Raw genomic sequence first — 21,888 nt, 5'->3', positions numbered from 1 at the left:
GAGAAATTGGAATCCTCATAATTTGCTAGTGGGAATGAAAAATAGTTCAGCCATTGTGGAAAACAATTTGGTACTCCCTCAAAAAAGTTCAACAGGGAATTACCATATGACCCAACAATCCATTCTTGGTGTACACCCAAGAAAACTTAAACCATATGCCCATGCAAAACCTTGTACATGCTTATAGTCACATTATTCAAAATGGCAGAGAGGTGAAAACAACCCAAATATCCATCAACAATTGAATGGCTAAATAAATTGTAGTATACACATACAATGGAATATTCTTCAAACATAAAAAGGAATATACATACTACACACAGGATGAATCTTGAAAACATTATGCTAAATGAAAGAAGCCAGTTACAAAAGGTCAAATATTGTATGATTCCTTCTTTGGGAAATATCTAGAATAGAAAATTCATAGAGACAGAAAACAATTGGGCAATTTCCAGGGATTGGACATGAGGGGGTGGAGAATGGGAAGTGGTTATTTAATAGGTAAAGAGTGTTCTGTAGTTATAAAAATATTTTGATACTAGAGAGAGGTGGTGGTTATGCAACATTGAGAATGCACTAAATAAATTTTAAACCGGTTAATTTTACTTTATGTGAATTTTGCTTCAAAAATTGTACACTAGAAAAATCTAATGCAAGAAAAAAGGTAGTAATGGAACAAAAATACATAACATTTATAGAAAACAAATAGCAAAATGGTGGCATAAATCCTACCTTGGTGATAATTAAATTAAATATAAATGAATTAAATGCTCTATGACAGTTTGAAGCTTTTTGTGAATCCCAGAAAAGATCATGTTCTTATAGTTAATCCATTCCTGTGGGTGTGAGACCCTTTGATTGGATGTAATTCAGTTGGGAGCATTTGATTGTACTTCAGTGAGTTATGACCCAGGGTGGGTCTTGGCCCTCTTGCTGGATTCCTATATAAATGGGAGGAACATGCAGAGACACACAGAGAAAGAGAGCCTCTGTTTAACCTGTGTGTGAGAGAGGACTCCAGGATCATCTGCAGATACAAAAAGACGGAGAAACCCTGAGAGGCTGAGTGAGGGGCTGGAGGCTGGAATCAGAGGAGCAGCCCAGAGGGAAAAGATGAGCCATATGTCTGATCACCCACAGCTGAGGTTGGGGAGAAAGTGAGCCTGGAGCGGAAGGCAGAGACCAGCTGCCATTTTGCTTTGCCCCATGGCAGGACTCCAGGTTTGTCAGCAGCTGACCTTTGGTGAGACGGCATCAATGATGATGCCTTAATCTGGACATTTCACAGTCTCAGAACTGTAAAATTTTACCTAATAAACTCCAAATATAAAAGCCAACCCATTTCTGGAATTTTGCATTGGCAGTCTTTAAGCAAACTAAAACACACTCCAGTCAAAAGGCAGAGATTGGTGGGGTAGATTTTTAAAATGATCTAACTATATGCTGTTTAAAGAGACACACTTCAGATTCAAAGACACAGACAGTTTGAAAGTATAAGGAAAGTAAATGGATGGGAAATGACAAACCATACAAATGGTAACCAAATAAAGATGGAGTAGACTTTAAGATAAAAATTATTTCTAGAGACAGAGAAAAAAAAACTATATAACAGAGGGGTTGAAGACAGGGAAAGGTATGGAATAGAAAGTTCTTGGAAGAGAGAACAGCATGTGCAAAGATTTGGAAAAAAAGAGAAACTTGGTTTATTCAGGGAATTGTTTATTTAAAGTTTGTTTTTTAATGTGTACGGTTTATTCATTTTTGGTGTATTCACAAAGTTGTGCAAGTGTAACTGTCTTAGTTTGCCAAACAGTCTGCTGATGCAAGGTACCAGAAATGTTTGGCTTTTATAAAGAAGATTTATTTGTGGTAAAAGTTTACAGTTCCAAGGCAGTGAAAAGTCCAACACTAGGCACTGAAAGAGGTGCTTTCATACCAAAGCCAGCTGCCACGTGTTGAGCAAGATGGCCATCGGCCCTCCCCCCGGGCTTCCTCCCTTGGTCTCAGCTTCTCGGCTTTTTTCCTGATTTCAGTTGTTAACTGGCATGGGGCTGTCTCTTTCCAGGCCTTCTATATCAGTCTTGGCTGTTCTGCTCTCCCTGATTTCAGCTGTAAGTTCTCAGGCAAATGGTTTCTCTCTCCCCGGAGCCTCCGCTGTTTGAGCCTTTCTGTCACATGGCAGATCAAAAAGTGGCAGAGCTCTCTCTTCCTGGGTCTGTCCGAGTGATTGTCCATTTATATCAGGTCCAGCAAGGGGGTGGGACACAACTTGAGTCCTGCCTCACTGACATGCTCCAATAAAATGCCCTAGAGCAATCTTAACAGATACTCTAATCAAATACCACTCCACTGAATTTAATACAATCAAAAGGTATCACACACAGAGGAATATATTAGTTTATAAACATAATCTTTCTTTCTTGGGATTCATAAAATAATCTCAAACTGCCACAATCACCACTATCTAATACCAGAACATTTTCACTATCTTCCAAAAACAAACAAACCATATCCATTAGTAATCACTCCATATTATTCTCTCCCCCAGCCTCTAGCAACCTACTTTCTCTCTCTATGGATTTACCTAGTTTGGACTTTTAACAGAAATGGAATCATTCAATCGTTGTTCTTTTGTGTCTGGTTTCTTTCACTTAGTGTGTTTTCAGGGTTCATTCATGTTGTAGCATATCAGTATATCATTCCTTTTTATGACAAAATATTCCACTTGTGAATATACCACATTTTGCTTATCCATTCTTCAGTTGATGGATATTTGAGTTGTTTCCACTTTTTGGCTATAATGAATAAGACTGCTATGAATAATCATGTACAAGGTTTTGTGTGGATGTATGTTTTCATTTCTCTTGGGTATATACCTAGAATAGATTGTTGGGTCATATGGTAATTCCTTGTTTAATTTGAGGGAAAACTCTTTCCAGGGTGATACTTTTACTTTCCCACCAGCAAATTATGAGGATTTCAATTTCTCCACATGTTTGCAACACTTATTATTGTCTATTTTTTAAAATTAATTTTTATCTATTTCTCTCCTTCCCCTCCTCCCCCATCGTCTGCTCTCTGTATCCATTTGCTGTGTGTTCTTCTTTGTCCACTTGCATTGTTGTCAGCGGCACTGGGAAACTGTGTCTCTTTTTGTTGTGTCATCTTGCTGCGTCAGCTCTCCATGTGTGCGGCACCACTCCTGGGCAGGCTGTGCTTTTTTCACGCAGGGCGGCTATCCTTGTGGGGGGCATTCCTTGCGTGTGGGGCTCCCCTACGCAGGGGACACCCCTGCGTGGCATGGCACTCCTTGCACATGTCAGCACTGCACATGGGCCAGCTCACCACATGGGTCAGGAGGCCGTGGGTTTGAACCCTGGACCTCCCATATGGTAGGCGGATGCTCTATCAGTTGAGCCACATCCACTTCCCTGTCAGTCTATTTTTATTGTAGCCATTCTAGTGGGTGTGAAGCAGTATTTCACTTTGGTTTTTATTTGCATTTGTTTTGTGAGGAACTTATTATGGTCAGGTGAGGCAAGGAGGAGAGATACAGGAGATACTTGAAAGAAATCTTGTTACACTCACAGGTCCTAGAGGTAGAACTGTAGCCCTCCTCACAGGGCTGCTTGGAGAACACATTAGGAGAGTGAAGCTCAACAACCAGGTACGGAGTCAAAGAAGAGCACGTAGACCTGGGCACTCTACTTTTTGCAGCATTATAGGAGTGGGGCTTTATATGGTTGGGGACTATTATTTGAACTTGGTACCCCAAAACATTTGGTGAGGGCTCTGGGCTAGGGGGGAGGGAGTCCTGGAGTGTGATATCTGACAGAGACAGCTTGGGGATTCACTACCAGGAAAAGATATTAGTAGTCTATTGGTGTATGCAAAAAGGACCCAGGATGATGAGGCATTACTGACCAAGTGTGAGCGTTTAGTTTTCTTCCAAAAGTTTTATAGTTCTAGCTCTTATACGTCTATGATCCACTTGAGTTAATTTTCATAAATGGTGTGAGGTTGACAACCAGTTTCATTCTTTTGCATATGAATATCCAGTTGTTCTAGCAACGTTTGTTGAGAAAACTTTTCTTTCCCCATTAATGGCCTAGGTAATTGGGCAATGAGTCAGAATTTAATATGAATATACCCTTTGATTCAGCAGTTCTACTCCCATCTGCATTTCTTTGTCTGAGGGTTTCTTTTGGCTGCCAGACTCCACTCTGCCTTTGCTTGGCAACTGAAGTGCCATGAACTTATTCTCTCTACCCTAGAGTCCTTAACCTTGGCCCATGTGTGGAATATCCTGAGGCTTATTTTACACAATGGCTCCTAGAATTCCACAGAGGTATTAAGCTCCAGATATCCGCAAGAGTAATTTACTTGATAAGGCATCTTCCTTCCCTGTCTCACTTTTCCCTCTCTTACTGGTGTTGTCTGGGATCACCTCCTAATTAAACTATTTACATTTATTTGAATTCATGCTTCAGAATTTCAGCTTCTGGAAAAACTGCAAACTAAAGCAGTTAGTAGGACCAAAAATTGGTCCTACAAAGCCGATCCTCAAGATGGAATCCATGAAAGCTGTTTTACTGACAATTATCATTTATTATAAGAAAAGGATACTAATTAAAATCAGGTAAGGGAAGAGATGCATAGGGCTGAGTCCAGGAGGTTACTAAATGCAGAACTTATGGTTGTCCTCTCCCATGGAGTCAGGAAAGCCGTGCCTCTGACCTCAGTCTCCAGCCCCTCTGAAGGTTGACTAAACCTCATGACCCAAAAGCCCCCACTCTACAGCATCTTGTTGGTATGGCTCAAATTCTCCACTCTAAATCACATTATTACTTCTTGGCCCCCAGGTAAACAAAGACACTCCTATCAGGCATGGCATTCTAAGGCCTTCTAGATTCCCTCCTAGAAGCTGAGGGCAAAGGCCAGACATCCTTTTGAGCAAAGCTAAATTCTTTACTATACAGCAATGGTAATTATAAGGACCATGGTTTGTTTTGTTGTGGTTAAGTGTCCTAGATGAAATGAAGAAGGAAAATTGCATCTATTACCTCAGGTTCAGAAGGTGTAAAAACCAGAAAGGCCTCCAAGGCAGCATTTAGAAAGAGCTTCATCTACTACATCCGGGGACTGCGCAGAAATTCAGGTCTAGGACCTGATTGTGAGAGTAACAGAGTTATAAAGAGGGCTCAGTAGTGCTTCAATGGTAAAATTTGGACTGTGACAGGGAAGGTGTGGGGCTCCGTGACCTAGGATAGAAACAGCTGGGTGAATGTGCTTTGGAACTTTGAAGCCCTAGATTCCTAGAACCCTCTGTAATTATAGACACATCTAGAGAAGAGTGTTTTCCCTTTACCTGGAGACCATGAAAATGTGTCATTTAAAGCAGATGCCTCATAAAATGATACATATCCTCCTTAAGATCTATTCTTGCCTTTCTTTATTGCTTTTAGATTAAAAACTACAATTTTTTGCATGGTCTAAAATGGAGAACTGTTCTTTGCTTTGGGAAGAAAGGTATGCACCAAAAGAGCTGCAGGACCTGGCTAATTCATACCAACAGGAACCAGCAGAACATGACTAGAATAGAATTTGAAGCATTGGACCAAGTATGAGGGAAGGGGCAAAGTGCAAGACTGGATAAGGAAGAGGTTGATGATATGGAGTATTTCTTCTTGACTCAAGATTCAACTCCACCAAGGGTGCCTGGAGCTTGTTCCAATAAGCTGCTGTAATGACTCCTTGAAGTTTGGAAAAAATGGCCTGTGTATGGTAAAATAAAGTGGAGATGCTGGAATACTGAGGAGAGGATTAAAAGTCTCAGAGTGATGATAGACATACTAAATGAATTTATTGTGTTAGACCAGAGAACCATCAGCTGGCCATGTTCTCCAGGAGGGCCAAAGGGACACTGCCTTCACTAAAACAACAGAACCAAGGGAACCAGCATTACTGAGAAGCATAGGCCAGTGTGGTAGATTGAATTCTGTACACTAAGAAGGGACATGCTTTTAATTTTAATCCCCAAACCTATTGGTGTGAAACCATTTAAAATAGACTCATTTGTGAATAGGATCTTCTAAGATCCTATTTAGTTAACTATAGCCCAAATGAATCAGAGCCAGGCCTTTATATATACCACTAGATGGGAAGCGTGTTTGGCTCAACTGGTAGAGCGTCCGCCTACCATATGGGAGGTCCAGGGTTCAAACCCAGGGCCTCCCACATGCAGTGCTGATGTGCACAAGGAGTGCTATGCCACTCAGGGGAGCCCCACATGCAAGGAGTGCACCCTCTCAGGGAGACCCGCCCCATGCGAAAAAAGCACAGCCTGCCCAGGAATGGCACCACACAGACAGAGAGCTGGTGCAGCAAGATGACACAACAAAGAGAGACACATTCCCAATTCTGCTGACAAGAATGCAAGCGGAAACAGAAGAACACACAGCAAATGGACACAGAGAGCCGACAACCCGGGTGGGGGGTGGCGGGGAAGGGGAGAGAAATAAAATAAATATACTACTGGAGATCTTTTTTTTATTTTTTTATTTCTCTTCCCGCCCCCCCCCCCACCCAGTTGTCTGCTCTCTGTGTCCATTGGCTGTGTGTTCTTCTGTGACCGCTTCTATCCTTATCAGCGGCACTGGGAATCTGTGTTTCTTTTTGTTGAGTCATCTTGTTGTGTCAGCTCTCTGTGTGTACGGCGCCATTTCTGGGCAGGCTGAACTTTCTTTCATGCTGGGCGGCTCTCCTTACGGGGTGCACTCCTTGCGCATGGGGCTCCCCTACGCGGGGACACCCCTGCATGGCAGGGCACTCCTTGCACGCATCAGCACTGCGCGTGGGCCAGCTCCACACCGGTCAAGGAGGCCCGGGGTTTGAACTGGGGACCTCCCACATGGTAGACGGATGCAATGTCCATTGGGCCAAGTCTGCTTCCTTTTTTTTTTTTTTAAGGTTTATTTATTACCTTAAAAAATACACCCCTTGTTGTCTGCTTCTCTGTGTCTGTTCCCTGTGCATTCTTCTGTGTTGCTTATCTTCTCTTTAGGCGGCACCAGGAACTGATTCTGGGACCTTCCAGAGTGGGAGAGAAGTGCTCAATCTCTTGTGCCACCTCAGCTAACTGGTCTGCTGCATTTTTTTTTTTTAAGATTTATTTTTTATTTATTTCTCTCCCCTTCCCCTCCCGGTGTCTGCTCTGTGTGTCCATTTGCTGTTTGTTTTTCTGTGCTTGCTTGTATTCTTGTCAACAGCACTGGGAATGTGTCTCTTTTGGTTACTTCATCTTTTTGTGTCAGCTCTCCATATGTGCAGCTCCACTCCTGGGCAGGCTGCACTTTTTTTTTTTGCACTGGGCGGCTCTCCTTACAGGGCGCACTCCTTGTATGTGGGGTTCCCCTGGGTGGGGGACACCACTGCATGGTATGGCACTCCTTGTACGCATCTTCACTGCACGTGGGCCAGCTCACCACACGAGTCAGGAGGCCCTGGGTTTGAATCCTGCACTTCCCATGTGGTAGGCAGATGCTCTATCAGTTGATCCAAATCCGCTTCCCTGCTGCATCTGTTGTTGTCTCTCCTCTGTGTCTCTTTTTGTTGCATCATCTTTCTGTACCAGCTCTCTACCCAGGCCAGCTTGCCATGCAGGCCAGCTCTCCTGCGTGGGCTAGCACTTGCCTTGAGCCAGTTTGCTGTGTGGGGCAGCACTCTCCATGAGCCAGCTCTCCGCTCAGGCCAGTTTGCCACTCGGGCCAGCTTGCCTTCAGCAGGAGGCCCCCGAAATTGAATCCTGGACCTTCCATTTGGTAGATGGGAGCCCAATCACTTGAACCACATCCCTTTCCTGCTACTGGAGTTTTGTTTTGTTTTTCTACTGGAGATCTTAAAGAGAGAATCCCACAGAGAGAGGAGCCAAAAACAGAAAGCAGAAAATGGGAAAGCAGAGAAAAGAGAGGACACTGCCATATGACAGAAGGTAGAGATGCAAGCTAAGGAGCCCCAAGAATTGCAGCAAGCTAGCATCAGAAAGCTACAGATTCTGGAGAAAGCAAGCCTTGCTCATAATCTTGATTTTGGACTTCCTGTCAAATTCTTGATTTTGGACTTCTAGCCTCAAAACCGTGAATCAATAAATGTTGGTTTCAGTCAACCCATAGTACTTGTCATAATACTTGTCATAGCAGCCAGAATTGTTATTTGGGGATGCTACTGTGGAACTGGATTCTTCTTCAGCACCAACTGAGATTAATGGATTCCAGAATACCTGAGGCCAGATTGCAATACATCAATATCAGAGACAAGGTAGATGTAATTACTGAAAGAGGCAGCAAAGCCAAGTTGGCAACTAGGGGAGCCTTGACCTGCAGGGATCTGTGACAATGGCTTCTCATCTCTCTTTGAGGTGGGATAGATAGCCAATGAGGGTGCTACTTGATGTCTGTAACAAAAAAAATTTCAGAGCAAATAATTAGGTGGCTAATATTAGCTACCATTTTGGGATATCATAATCCCTCCCCAGTTGCCAGATTTAAGCTGGTTCTTAAACGAATAGAGCAATTCTGCCCATAAAAACTGAAGGGAAGGATGGGTTCACTTGAGGGAGAACACTGTAACACGTCACCAAGTGTATACAATGCCAATTTTCCTATTCATTCCCCAAAGATCATTAACAAAGTAAATGTGTACTGGGTGTGACAACTTGAGATTTTTTATGAATCCCCAAAAGAGAAAGATTGTAAACTATTCTATTCCTCTGGGATACCCTTTGATTGTATTGGATCCAGCTGAGATGTCTTGATTAAATTACCTGTGAAAATGAGGACACTAGGGTGTGACTCAGGCTGAATCCCCAACTCCTTGGTGCGCTGATATAAATAAGTTGACACTCACTCAAGAAGGCACACTGATAGAACGAGCTCCATCATGTTTGATCCTGGGGCCCTGGGGAGAGATGGGCCATTTGCCTCACAGCCTACAGCTGACCTTGGAAAGACAGCCAAGAGTGATATAGGAGCCCTGAGACGAGCACTAACCAAGAGAGAGAAGACTGGAAGCCTGGAGGGAAAGGAGACCCAGCAGAGATAAGTGGTTTTCTTGCTTCAACAAGTGGCAACTGACTTTGGTGAGAAAGCTACCTTGAGCTGGATTCTTTTTTTTTAAAGATTTATTTTATTTCTCTCCCCTTCCCCCCCCCCCCCAATTGTCTGTTTTCTGTGTCCATTTCCTCTGTGTTCTTCTGTGTCCTCTCGCATTCTCGGTGGCACCAGGAATGTCTCTTTTTTGTTGTGTCATCTTGCTGCGTCAGCTCTCCATGTGTGTGGTGCCACTCCTGGGTGGGCTGTGCTTTTTTAGCACAGGGCAGCTCAGTGGAGGGCACACTCCTTGTGCGTGGGGCTCCCCTACGTGGGGGACACCCCTAGTGCTGCACATGGGCCAGCTCACCACACAGGCCAGGAGGCCCTGGGTTCGAACCCTGGACCTCCCATATGGCAGACAGACACTATCAGTTGAGCCACATCCACTTCCCATTGAGTTGGATTCTTTAGGCCTTGTAACTGTAAGCTTCTACTCCAAATAAATCCCCCTTTATAAAAGTCAACCAATTTCCAGTACTTTGTTTGGCACCCCTTTGGCAGACTAATGCACAGGAAATTGGAACATCTAGAATAAACTCTGAGGGCTTTTGAGTCAGTGTGTGTAAGTCAAGGTTCTCCAAGGAAACAGAACTGACAGGAGATATGCTTTGTATGTAAATATATGGTTTTTAAAATAGGAATTGGCTCATTCAACTATAGGGACTGGCAAGTCTGATTTCCTTTGGGCAGGCTGCAAGTTGGGAACTCCAAAGATTATTTCAATGAATTTCCCAGAAGCCGGGCAGGCTGAAATAGATAGAAATTCTTCTGACTACTGAAAATAATCATTTCTCCCTTTAAGACCTTCAACTGATTGGATGATTTCCCTCTTAGCTGAAGGTAATCTCTTATGTTGACTGTAGATGTGATCAGTCATAAATGCAATCAGTTTAAATCAGTGATTTAAATTCATGAAATATCCTAACAGTAATAAATCAGGATAGTGCTTGCTTGACCATAACCTAGCCAAGTTGAAACATATCAGTGTCTGAGCTGATACTTATCTTAGGGAAACCAAAATGCCATCATGACCCTTCAGTAAAAGTGAGGGCAAATGGACTTCCCAGTGATAAACAGGTCATGGCCCAAGTCTGTTTTATAGTGGGTGGTCCAATGCATCCGTTTCTCCTTTGCAGTCCTTACCCTATTCTCTGAGTAAATAAACAGGATGACATATAGGGGAAGCACCTTCACATCAATTCTCTGACCTGTAGTATAAGAATATTGAAGTAGGAAAGGCCAGGTGGAAGCCTCTGGAACTGTTTTCCTATCCCAGGTAAGATAGTAAATCAGAAGTAATGTTGCAAACTTGTGGATTATCAAAAATCATTGCCACCCTCAAAGCCTAAAGAGTGGATGGTTTTCTCCATTTTATTACTAATCTGGCCTCTGCAAAAGCAAGGTGTTAACAGTAGATTAACCTAAATTAAGCAAGTGGTAACCCCAATTTTAGCTGTTTATTATCTGTTAGATCAACCTCACTTCCAGCACTTGGCATGCAGCTATGGATCTGTCAGGTGCAGTCTTTTTTTAAAAATTATCAACAATTTTTGGAGCAGTTTCACAGAAAAGCTGCCCAGTAGAGTTCCCATATACTTTCCAGTTTCCTATATTAACATCTTGCACTAGGGTGGTACATTTGTTTCAGTGGATGAATCAATACTGATACATTAGTAACTAAACTCCATTATTTACATTAAGGTTCACTGTGTGAATAGCTTCATGGGTTTTGACACGTGCATAATGTCATGCATCAGCCATTAGGAGTATCATACAGAATAGTTTCACTGTTGTAAAATGTTATGTGCTCCACCCACCTTTCATCTTTCCCCCACCCTCTGAATCCATGGTAATCACTTTTTTACTGTGCCCTTCCCACAACGTATTAGTTGAAAGATGAATTGACAGGCTTTTCAGACTCTTAGCAATATGAATTTAAGGTTCCTCCATGTTATTTTCATGGCTTGATAGTTCTTTTTTTCATGGAATAGTATTCCATTGTACCAGTTTATTTCCCTACCAAAGGACTTCTTGGTTGCTTCCGATTGTGAATTAAGTGGTTATAAATATCCATGTGCAGGTTTTTGTGTGGACATGTGTTTTAGTCAGCCAAAGGGGTACTGATGCAAAGCACCAGAAATTTTTTTAATCCCCACCTTCTGGCTTTTTGCATGCTGTCTGCAGTGTTCATTTGCTGTACATTCTTCTGTATTTATTCTTAAAAATTTTCCCTCCCACCTCGCAGCTTGCTTGCCGTCTGCTGTGTCCATTTGCTGAAGGCTCTTCTGTGTTCTCGTTTGTCTCCCTTCTTTTTTTGCTGCATCACCTTGCTGAGTCGCTCTTCATGGCATCTGCGGGCCAGGTGGTGCTAATTGGCATGCAGGCAAGTCTGCCTTCACAAGGAGACCCCGGGATGTGAACCAAGGGCCTCCCATATGGTAGAAGGGGGCTCATTTGATTAAGCCACAGCTGCTTCCAATCTGTTGGTTTTATAAAGGGTATTTATTTGGGGTAGCTTAGTTACAAGGCCCTAGAGTTCAAGGTTATTAAATTACCAAACTGATGCCACTTGTGAAGCAAGGTGGTGGGTGGCAGCTATGAGGGTCCAACTTCTGATCTCAGCTGTAGGCTGGCATAGGGCTGGTCTCTCTTCCCAGTGCTCATTTCTTTCCAGGTTCAGCTGCTCTGGTCTCTTCACAAGGCCAGCTGTAAACTATCAGGCAACTTGCTTATCTCTCTTCTAGGGGCCACAAAATTTTCTTCCATGTCTATAGAGCTTCCTGTTATCTCATCCTCCTGTGTATCCTTCTGTGTTCTTTATTGAGCATCCATTTATATAGCCCACCAAGGGGATGGGGACTCAACCCTGTATGCCCCTAATGACATGGTCAAATCAAAGCCCTTATCTTGATTTAATCAATTAAATGTAAAGCCTTTGAATTTAACACAATCAAAGGGTATCATGCCCAGAGAACAGTTTGCAAACATAATCTAAGTCTTTTTGGAATTCATAAACAATAGCAAACTCATAAACAGTTATCAATCTTCTACATGTTTTCAACTCATTTGGGTAAATACCTGGCAATTACTGGATTACATGGTAACTGCCAAACCATCTTCCAAAGTGGCTGTGCCATTTTGCATTCCTACCAGCAATGAGAGTTCCTGTTGCTTCACATCCTCACAAGCATTTGGTATTGTCAGTGTTCTGAATTTTAAGCCATTCTAACATTCTAACATATGTGCAGTTATCTCAATATCTTAATTCAATTCTCTATGATGTTGCACAGCTCTTTATAGCCAGTCACATTCACTTTTAAGAGCCAACAATACCTGTGCATGGTGTTGACCCAGAACTATAAATTCTCCTGTTGTCTGCTGCAGTATCTGTACATTCCACAGAACACAACCAATGACGTTTTCTCTCCCCACCCCCGCCCCCCCTGGTTGTCAGCTGTGTCCATTTGCTGTGTGTTGTTCTGTGACTGCTTCTATCCTTATCAGCAGCACTGGGAATGTTTCTTTTTGTTGCATCATCTTGTTGTGTCAGCTCTCCGTGTGGGTGGCACCATTCTTGGGCAGGTTGCACTCTTTCTCGCTGGGCGGCTCTCCTTATGGGGCGCACTCCTTGTGCGTGGGGCTCCCTTATGCGGGGGGACACTCCTGCATGGCAGGGCACTCCTTGCGCGCATCAGCACTGCGCATGGGCCAGCTCCACACGGGTCAAGGAGGCCTGGGGTTTGAACCGCGGACCTCCTATGTGGTAGGCAGAAGCCCTATCCATTGGGCCAAGTCTGCTTCTGTATCAATGACATTTTATCAAATCTGAGCTGTCCGGACAACTTATAAAGACATGCACACATCAGAAGATAGTAAGCAAACACTGAAGTCTGCCACATTAGCAAAATTTTTAGTGATACAGTGGTCTGGGGTATGCCAGTATATTCCCTCCAAATTTGCTCCTCTACCACTGAAAACAAAGGTCATTGGTTAGTAGGCCTCTTCACATTTTTGGAGAGCACATATTAATTTAGGAAGTTTGTTTTCACTCATTTTTTGGGTACTCAGGAAGCTGTCGGTTTTGAGTGGGACCAACAGCAAGACAGGGCTTTACATCAGGTCAGGCTGTGGTATAAACAGTCCTGAGTCTTGGGCCAGGTCATATGCCATGACACTGGAAGTATCCATGTAGAAGAGGACATTTGATGAAAGCCTCTACATGAGAGGCAAAACAGATCCCTCACATTCTGAAGCAAGGATATGCTATCTGCAGCAGAGAACAACCCACTAATTGCAAAGTAGCTTATGGCATGCTACTGGGCCCTATGAGAAGAGTGTCTGATCATGAGACATCAGGTGAACTCTACGTCACATCAATGGCTAAACAGAATGCCCACTGCAGAGAAGGCATTGAATAACCAGGTGATTATGATTAATCATCCCTTGAAGGTCAGCCATCCCACTGCTTGCACAACAGACCCATTAAACTATGATTACAGGGAGGGAGACTACGAGTGGGTCCAACAATGCTGGTTTCCTCTCATTAAGACTGATGGAACCTACGGGAGAAACATTATATCCATTCTTTAAAGTGACAGAGGTAGGAAGAAAAATGGTGCTAAAAACAAATTGCAGATATAAATTTCATAAAAACAAAATTTATTCCAAATAAGTCATTTTATACAGTAATTACTGAAAAAGATGTTCATTAGTTTACTGGGCTATATAACAAATCAAATAATTCAAACAAAATAAACATGGTAGCAATAGAAATGTTAAGAAATTTACAAAGCTGTACAAAATAACTTAATATTTAAAATTTAGACTGATACAGTCTATTAATCTCTTCAAAAGAGCTATATATAATTATAGATCTAGACAGCTTTTTTTAAGGGAGAAAAGAAAGGATGCTTTAAGGCTTCTTTGAGAGTAATTCTTTTGGCTGGATCATACTCCAACATTTTCTGAATGAGGTCAAAGAGAAGTTCATGTTCGGCATCCTGAGAAAGCATAAATTCCTAAAAGGAGAAACATATTCAACAAACTTTAATTTTATTTCTCTAAAATAAAAGCAGAGGGGAAACCACTTAAATATAACCCAAGCATACCTTCAGAGGTTTACAGCGCCTTGAAACATATCTGCCAGCAGAGCTGTGTTCATCCCAGTCTAACCGATCGTGATGGAAATATTTACGTTTTCTAAAAATAAGTCAATATTCATTCACATTTATAATTTTGACATTGAAAATGTCAAACATCTAACAAAGGTGAAAGAAGCACCTACGTATTATTTACATTTTCTTAAAAGCACCATGATGCAACTTTCAAGTATTTGTAATATGAATAAATCATAAATTCCCACACAATTATGGCTATCCATAAGAAAGAAAAAAAAAGCTCAGAAGGTACCACACTAAAATGTTAAAGCCGTGGTAAAGGTAAATGTCTTGTGATGGAATTTTCACTCCTATGCACCTGTACTTTTTTCACAAGGACAGAAAATCTTTATAAGGACAAAAATGACTTCAGATACAGTAAAAACAAACACATCAAGGCTCAAAAAAAATTACGCTCACTTCTTCAAATACTTCTATAGATCGAAGATTAAAACTTTTGTAAAGATTTAAAAGGTTAGAAAATAGCCTAGAGATCATTAGATAGTATAACTGAAGTAATTTGTTATCTCCACCAAGGAAAGCTGAAAGTTGAGTGAAAAAAGCATTTAGTTTGACTTCACTGTTTTACAAAGTTCTAATCAGAACTTATGTCTAAGTGGCACCAACTCTTAAAACATACCTGGTTTTTTGTATCATATGTTTTGGTAGAGGTCCAAGAATCCTTTCCATCATTGCTAAATGCTCCTTACTGTCATGTGTCTAAAACAATAAAGAAAAATTTTAATCAACTACCTCTACTTACATATTGTGCTTTATTCTTTAACACAAATGCTAATTTCCTAGTCCACAGACGGTAAGTCAAAAAGAAGGTCATTACTAAAAAAGGCGTGCTTTTAGCAAGTTACACCTGACAGAACACTGGTAAGGCCTATTAAGCACTTAAAATTTTAAAAATCCAGACAGACACACAAAACATTAAGGCCTGTTAAAACTATCTGCTTATTTCCCTAAATTGACAGGAACAATCACTTTTTATTTAAAAGTTAAAAAAAAAAAAAGTTCAAGTAACAGTAGGTAAAGTGATAAACTCACTTACTGGAAACACTGTAAACCCAAGGTAGTATTCAATAAGAATACATCCTATACTCCAGACATCACACGGTTGGGACCATCCTAGGGCTGCAAAGCAAAATATCTGGTTAGAGGAAAAACATGCTCAACATATCAGGTGACAAGAAAAGCATTTTTTTAAGGGTATTATTAACTGATCACATATTTAAATCCTGGCACATATTACCCAGAAAAGTTAAACCAGTTGCTCAAAGTTCCAGGGCTGATGAGCTGGGACAATTAAAGCCCTAAAATCCTATAGTGTGTTTTAAGACACTGACTCCTTAGGGGAAAAAATAAAATAAAACCCCACAAAGTTAGTTTTTTTTTTTTTTTTTGAGGTATCAGGTACATGGGAAGCAGGCGCTCAACTATTTGAGCTACATCCGCTCCCTCCACCAAGTGTTAAAACCTAGAACTATAAATTCTAGTGCCAGTAAGACAAATATATTGTCTTCCAGTTAAAATTAAAATAAATGTTTTGCACTGTCAACTTTACATATCATAACCAAGCAAAGCATAATAAATACTAACCTAAAATAACTTCAGGTGCTCTGTAATGTCTTGTAGATACCAATGTACTGTGATGTTCGTCATCATATGTTGCACTTCCAAAGTCTACAACTTTAATATCTGGATTTATTAAGGTACGTTCATCTCGTTTCTAAAAAAACACAGATGATGGGTTAACAAGGCATAAGAGAGGAAAAATATTCATTTGAAACTATGAAGATAATAAAGATTTACCATTTTGGGATTATATGCTTCTATGTAGTCAGACTGCACAAATAAGATGTTTTCAGGCTTTAAATCTGTGTGTGTCAACTTATTACTGTGCAAAACTGAGAATGAAAGAAATAAAAAGTTGCTAGAATCTGGAAATCAGAACAAAAACCACACACAAAACCCCAGAACAAAAGAAGAGCTCTATTTCAGCCTGCTAGAAAACCAGATCTAAAACCTGCTACCTTCTTCTTATGAAGCTGAGACCTGCCATTCCTTCATTTTAAACCCAGTGGTTCTAGGTTCATATTTTAAAGAATCAAAGCCCAAATCACAGCCTTCAACACAACTGTTATCTGGATAGTATACTAGTTTCTGAATGAAACATACATGCTATTATCCGACCAGGTGCAATCACCTTAATCTTTTTCATACTTACTTTAAAATCAGCTGTCCCAGCCCTGTATACTAGGTATTATTTTCTTAAAGATTCAGATCAGTCTGCCATTAAACTAAGCTCAGTAAGCTCTATATCTCCCATAAACTATACCAAGCACTTACAATTCACAGACTTGCAGATCTGATAAGCCATCTTCCTGATATGATCCAGACGAAATGGTAGAAAGCCATTTTCCTTAATGAAGTCATAAGTACTAAGTCCCAGCAGTTCAAACACAATGCAAATGTGACCGTGGTGCTCAAACCACTCCAACATCTGGACACAGCGGCTATCAACACATGAAGAATAAACTAAGCACAGCTTCTCACAATTAAAACCTACCTGAGGTTGTCTTCCAAGTTCTAATTTAATACTTACAATGTGCTACTGGGGTCTGTTGTGTTTAAGTGTTCCAGAACTTGTATTTCTGAGCGAGCAGCTTCACAGTACCTATCCACATTTTTTACTATTTTTACTGCTACACGTCTACCTCCCCTGTTAGAAAGAACAAGTCAAAGCTTAAAAAAATATATATGACAAAAATGATCTCAAATTCAACTTTTTTCCATCACACTTTTTATATGCTACTACTTCTAATCGATCCTGTAGTTCGTTTCCTTGAATTTATGCCCTAAAATTTAGTTTTCTCCAATTATGTAAGTAATATCCTACATTTTGGCATATAGTGGAGTTGGTAAGGCAAAAAACATATTCAACGCACAAATTTCTTTCATGAGACTATCACTCACATGAATATTAACTAATCTTGTGATACCAATACAGAAGAAGAATTCTTTCCTACCCTTGGCTGTGATTCAGGATGAATTACGGCACTTTCTTTTTAAAAAAAAAAAAAAAAAAAAGGGTGGGGGGCATACAACTATGCTCAGTGGGACAACAATACTTTCCGAAAAATAAATTATTATTGATAGTATTTTAGATATACAAAGTGTCATTAATATTTAATTGGAAGCTTTCTACACTGAAGCCAAAGACCTATGCAAGAGGATAAGAAGATATATATCTAACTCAGGGTTGGACCACATTCTATAGCTAAGTAAATTTTCTATATTGCCAACCTCCCCAAGTGTAAACCCAGGACAGGAAACTTACGCTTTATGATCGAGGCATTCTACTACTTTTCCAAAAGCTCCTTCACCTAAAGTATCAACAATTTCATCTAAAAGAGAGAAATAAAACTCAGTCATACCAAGAAATGGAAACCTTTTACTTATCATAATATATACTATCAATGCAGATTACTCTAGTTGGTGCTACAAATTTCCTTATCACTAGATATTTATTTTATTGGTTAACACCATCAAAAAGCATATATAAATATTTTTAGGTCTACTTTCATTAACTTGATTTACTGTTCTGGAAGTTCTGTATAACATTACATTTCTAAAGAAAGCAAAAACACAATCCCCTCCCACCAAAAGAAATGGGAAACAAAACAAAACAAAACAAAAAAACAACAGAGAAAGAAAAAAAGATTTCCAAATCCCTGAAATCTTAATCTATATATAGATTATGTTATCTGAAAAGTTAATAAGTGTTGAAAAATATTCTATACATCTTGCACTTAGTACGTCTCCACTCTGACAGATCAGGTGACCCTCCTCATCATCCTCTACACTCCTGGTTCTTTTCCTTCGGTGACTCTTCTGGAAACGTCAAGTGGGCGGCACCAAGATCATCCAGCCAATCAATATACCCGAGTGAATTCAGGGCAGAATACGAAATTCATTCAGCGGGGAGATATTCAGGCATTCAGATACACGCCAGGCCACAAACGGTTGGCAGGAGCAATTTCAAATTCAGTCCCCAGAAATTCACAGGGCACATAGTTTATGTTAACAGGAGAAAAACATGGCAAGGAACAGATTTTCAGATAAGATACTCAAAGTGGTAAGGCAACAAAACATAATACAATTGTTTTTCTTAAAAAAAAAAAAAAATGCTTAGTTGTAGCATTCACTGAAACATAATTTTAAGTTTCTAATGTCCTAACTTAATGTTGCAAAACTGTAGGATGTAACATTTACTTTTCAAAGTAAACTGTGGCCAAACTAAGATTTCCTAGCTAATCTAAGAAAATAAATATTGAAACAATAAAATTAAAGTCCTAATTTTGGGGGAGGGAAAAAGATTTGGCATACAAGAATAACATTATGGCATTTTAAATGTCATCTGAGCTGATCTCCAAATTAACACATAACCCATAAAGTTCAAATCTGTTAAGTGTTTTGCTTAACGAAAAAACGATCAGAAAGCATGCTTTCCTAGAACAAAGAGGCACACCTACACTAAGCCTCAATCATACAAAGAGAAAATGCTTTTTCTTATTTTTGTTCTAAGGCTTCAACCTATCAAAATAAATCAGATTTCTTGAAGTATCATCATAAAAAGCCCTTTGGAATATCCTGAAATAATTTCTTTGTAAATTAACCTAATTTAATCATTTTCACTATTTCACTTAAATGACAACTAGTATCCAATCAGTAGTAAAATGTTAATATGTACTGTATTTCAAGAATTTCCTATCCAATGCACAGAAAGAATCCTGCAAGTTAAAATCGAGATGACTTCACTTTAAACACAACTTTCTCAAATACTCAAACACAAATTCAAGTGTTCTTGTTTCACACGGGAAATCAAATTTCCAGAAGTGTTTTAAAAGAGCTCATACCCCATGTGAACGATGATGTGAAGTACTGTGGTGAATTCTGTGTTTGCTTTTATAACTACTTCTTCCACTTCTACCAGAGGACTTGCTACTATGGTTCTGATATCTGCTTTCATGGTCTCTATTGCGATGTCCAGGTTCACATCCTTGATTGTAGTCATTTCTGTATTCATCAATGTAGCGTCGACTATGATAATCTTTCTCATTGATAGATCTGCTTTCCATATAATGGCTAGAGAAATTTAAAAAAATTCAATGCTTTATGCTAATACCTAATATCTCAAATAAGCCTCAAAAAATTTCTTAAAACAGTATTTTGAATAAGATTTTATGTTTTGCCAACACACAAAGTGAGCACCTCTTTACAAGGCATTAAAATCTTTCATGGCCAACAGGCAGTGGTAATCATGTTATATCAACCTACACACAAATGTTTAGATAAATAGAATGACACAACAAATGAGCAAAATGCTAAAAGTAGGTAAATCTGGGTAGGCAGACATTCAAATTATTTCAAAATAAAAATAAAAACACACCAACGACCTTCCTTACCTCTCAGATGTTTTAGAGTGATTATATTTGCAGCGCTTGTTCTCCCGAGCACTGCTAGGTGAACTCTTCTTTCTTTTATGACTGCTGCTGCTCCTCCATTTTCCACAATCCCAATCCTTTTCATCCCAATCAGGACAGTAAATTCTCTTTGAGTGTCTCATCTGCATACAAAAAGATTTTCCTCCTTAAACTGTATCCACCCCACTCGCAAACACGGAATTTGTCAATGAACTTGCATTCACCCTAGTTGTGACCTTTTAAATTGTTCTTTTAAACCCAAGTTCAAAAGTCATCTTAACCCAATCTGAAATAAAATCATATTACCCCACATACTAGTATCCGAACTTTATTCATACCTATTTATAGGAAGAGTGAAAAGAAAAGAGGAGAGCTGGGGAAGGAGAGGATCGAGGATCCCAATGTATTTATTAACTTTGGTAAAAGCTTACCCATGCCCTGCCAGTAGCACAAATGAACTATAGAACGATAGTATCGAATTCTTTTCATTTAAATATGTTAACAGAAACTAACCTCCAACTCAAACCTAATCATAAATGATTTTCGCCACTGACTAGATTATATTTACAGTACACGCAAAATCATTATTGAACTTTATAAAAGATCAAACCTAGCTTAAATAAAATGTGAAAAAACTCAATTTTGAAAAATAGTATTTTAATTACAGTTTTTCAACAACTATTGCTCATTACTAATCGCTCGGACCCCATCACGTCTCTACTACAACTCAGACAAAAGGCTTCCCAACTGTCATCCCAGGGGGAGGAAATGGGGGGACAAAGTCCAACGCATAATGTGTGATCGCTTGATTTCCCCACAACGTTCCTTCAAATATATCATATTTTTTTTCTAAAATTTCTTCAATCTGGATTTTGTCAACGAGGACCAAGATACTTGCGGTTTTTCACGCCAACCCTTTAAGATTCAACCAGACGGCAAATGGAATATCTTACATGATTTACAACGACATATTCCTCCGTTTCCCTTGTTTCACAACACATTTCTCCACAGGAGCGCGACTTACGCACATTCCAGAACCCATAAATGCCCACACAGGCAGCTACGCACTGCCCGCGGGGGCGGCGAGCGCCTGCCTCCGCCCCGCCGCCATCTTAGAGCCCTGCCGACTGCGGCGGCCGCCCCTGCTGCAGACAACATGGCGCTCGAAGGTGCCTCGGGGCCAGCTAGCGCGAGACCCCGGGCTCGGCCCGCCTGCCTGCTCAGCTCACCCCGTTACCCCTGAGGAAGACAAATAACTCGGGAGAGTTTCCCGGCCAGCAAACGCTGTTATTAACCCTTGCCGGCGTGGCGGGCGCCGCGGTTCAACCAGAAACTCGCGGTGACAGGTCCGGCATCGGACGGAAAGCAAGCGCGCCTCCTTTGTGCAGCCTCGGGAGGGGGCCTGGGATGAACGGAGACGGGAGAGTCGTCGTGTCGCAGACTGCGGAGGGCAACTAAGAGAGGAAGTGGGGGGGCTGCCAAGGGCTTCTGAGGCAGAAAAAGGACCCTGACACCTAATCTGCTTCTTCCTGCAACTTACCGTCCTGGCCAGAGGATTCAAGCCAGCGGAGACAAAGCTTGCTACGCGACCACGAAAAGTAGCCAGCTGACTGCGACGGGCTCGGTCCACAAAATGGAGCTGACAGCCGCGACGTCCAGAGTCTCCTCGAAAACAACCGTGACGCTGTGCGCACGTCACAGCCGCGGGGGGTGGGGCGGAGAGGGCGCGCTCAGAGCCGCCCGTGCGCAGGCGCCGGGTCGGGAACCTGAGCTGCGGAAGTTGAGGAGGTTGCAGCTGGCAGCTGCCGTGTTGGCCTAGTATGCTGTTCTGGTCTTAAAAGCACTGGAGTGTTGGGATTGAAACGCTCGTCCCACGCTCATTAAGAGTTGCAGTTATGAACGCAAGAAACAAGGAAACGTGAGAAAGCCAGGATACAAGATAACACGTATCTTGGTTGCAACCACTAAAAACATACTTTTAAAAAGTTGCACCGCTAGTATTAAATAGCCCCAAATTAGCAACTGGCTGGATTTGCTAACGTTCTGAGACTTCTTTAAAGCAATTTAAGTCTTAGACACTGGGGCCCACAC

At 41.0% G+C, this 21,888-nt stretch overlaps 1 protein-coding gene across 1 annotated transcript; it reads right to left on the bottom strand.

Annotated features, from left to right (window-relative positions):
• Positions 1 to 13,787: 13,787 nt before the first annotated feature.
• CLK1 (CDC like kinase 1) lies at positions 13,788 to 21,480 on the bottom strand. The gene is made up of 13 exons (XM_058300398.2): positions 21,338 to 21,480; positions 19,780 to 19,940; positions 19,231 to 19,459; positions 18,115 to 18,205; positions 17,652 to 17,718; positions 16,917 to 17,033; positions 16,661 to 16,827; positions 16,124 to 16,218; positions 15,911 to 16,040; positions 15,363 to 15,445; positions 14,946 to 15,025; positions 14,258 to 14,348; positions 13,788 to 14,167 (listed from the first exon to the last, which is right to left on the bottom strand). Exons 2-13 carry the CDS (start codon positions 19,938 to 19,940, stop codon positions 14,024 to 14,026), a joined length of 1,455 nt encoding a protein of 484 aa, XP_058156381.1. The 5' UTR covers positions 21,338 to 21,480; the 3' UTR covers positions 13,788 to 14,023.
• Positions 21,481 to 21,888: the final 408 nt, after the last annotated feature.

Source organism: Dasypus novemcinctus, chromosome 7 (genome assembly GCF_030445035.2).
Source record: "Dasypus novemcinctus isolate mDasNov1 chromosome 7, mDasNov1.1.hap2, whole genome shotgun sequence".
In the NCBI taxonomy this organism is placed as follows: Eukaryota; Metazoa; Chordata; class Mammalia; order Cingulata; family Dasypodidae; genus Dasypus; species Dasypus novemcinctus.
Note: the sequence above shows the minus strand (reverse complement) of the source record. Positions and strands in the feature narration are given on the sequence as shown.

What these genes read in the sequence shown, in the direction of transcription:
- CLK1 (XM_058300398.2), bottom strand. Translation starts at nt 19,940, where the DNA reads ATGAGACACTCAAAGAGAATTTACTGTCCTGATTGGGATGAAAAGGAT. An exon ending in CACATCATCGTTCACATGGG is followed by an intron (nt 18,206 to 19,230) that starts GTATGAGCTCTT and finishes TGACGTTTCCAG; the next exon opens with AAGAGTCACCGAAGGAAAAG. An exon ending in AGCACCTGAAGTTATTTTAG is followed by an intron (nt 15,446 to 15,910) that starts GTTAGTATTTAT and finishes TTTGCTTTGCAG; the next exon opens with CCCTAGGATGGTCCCAACCG.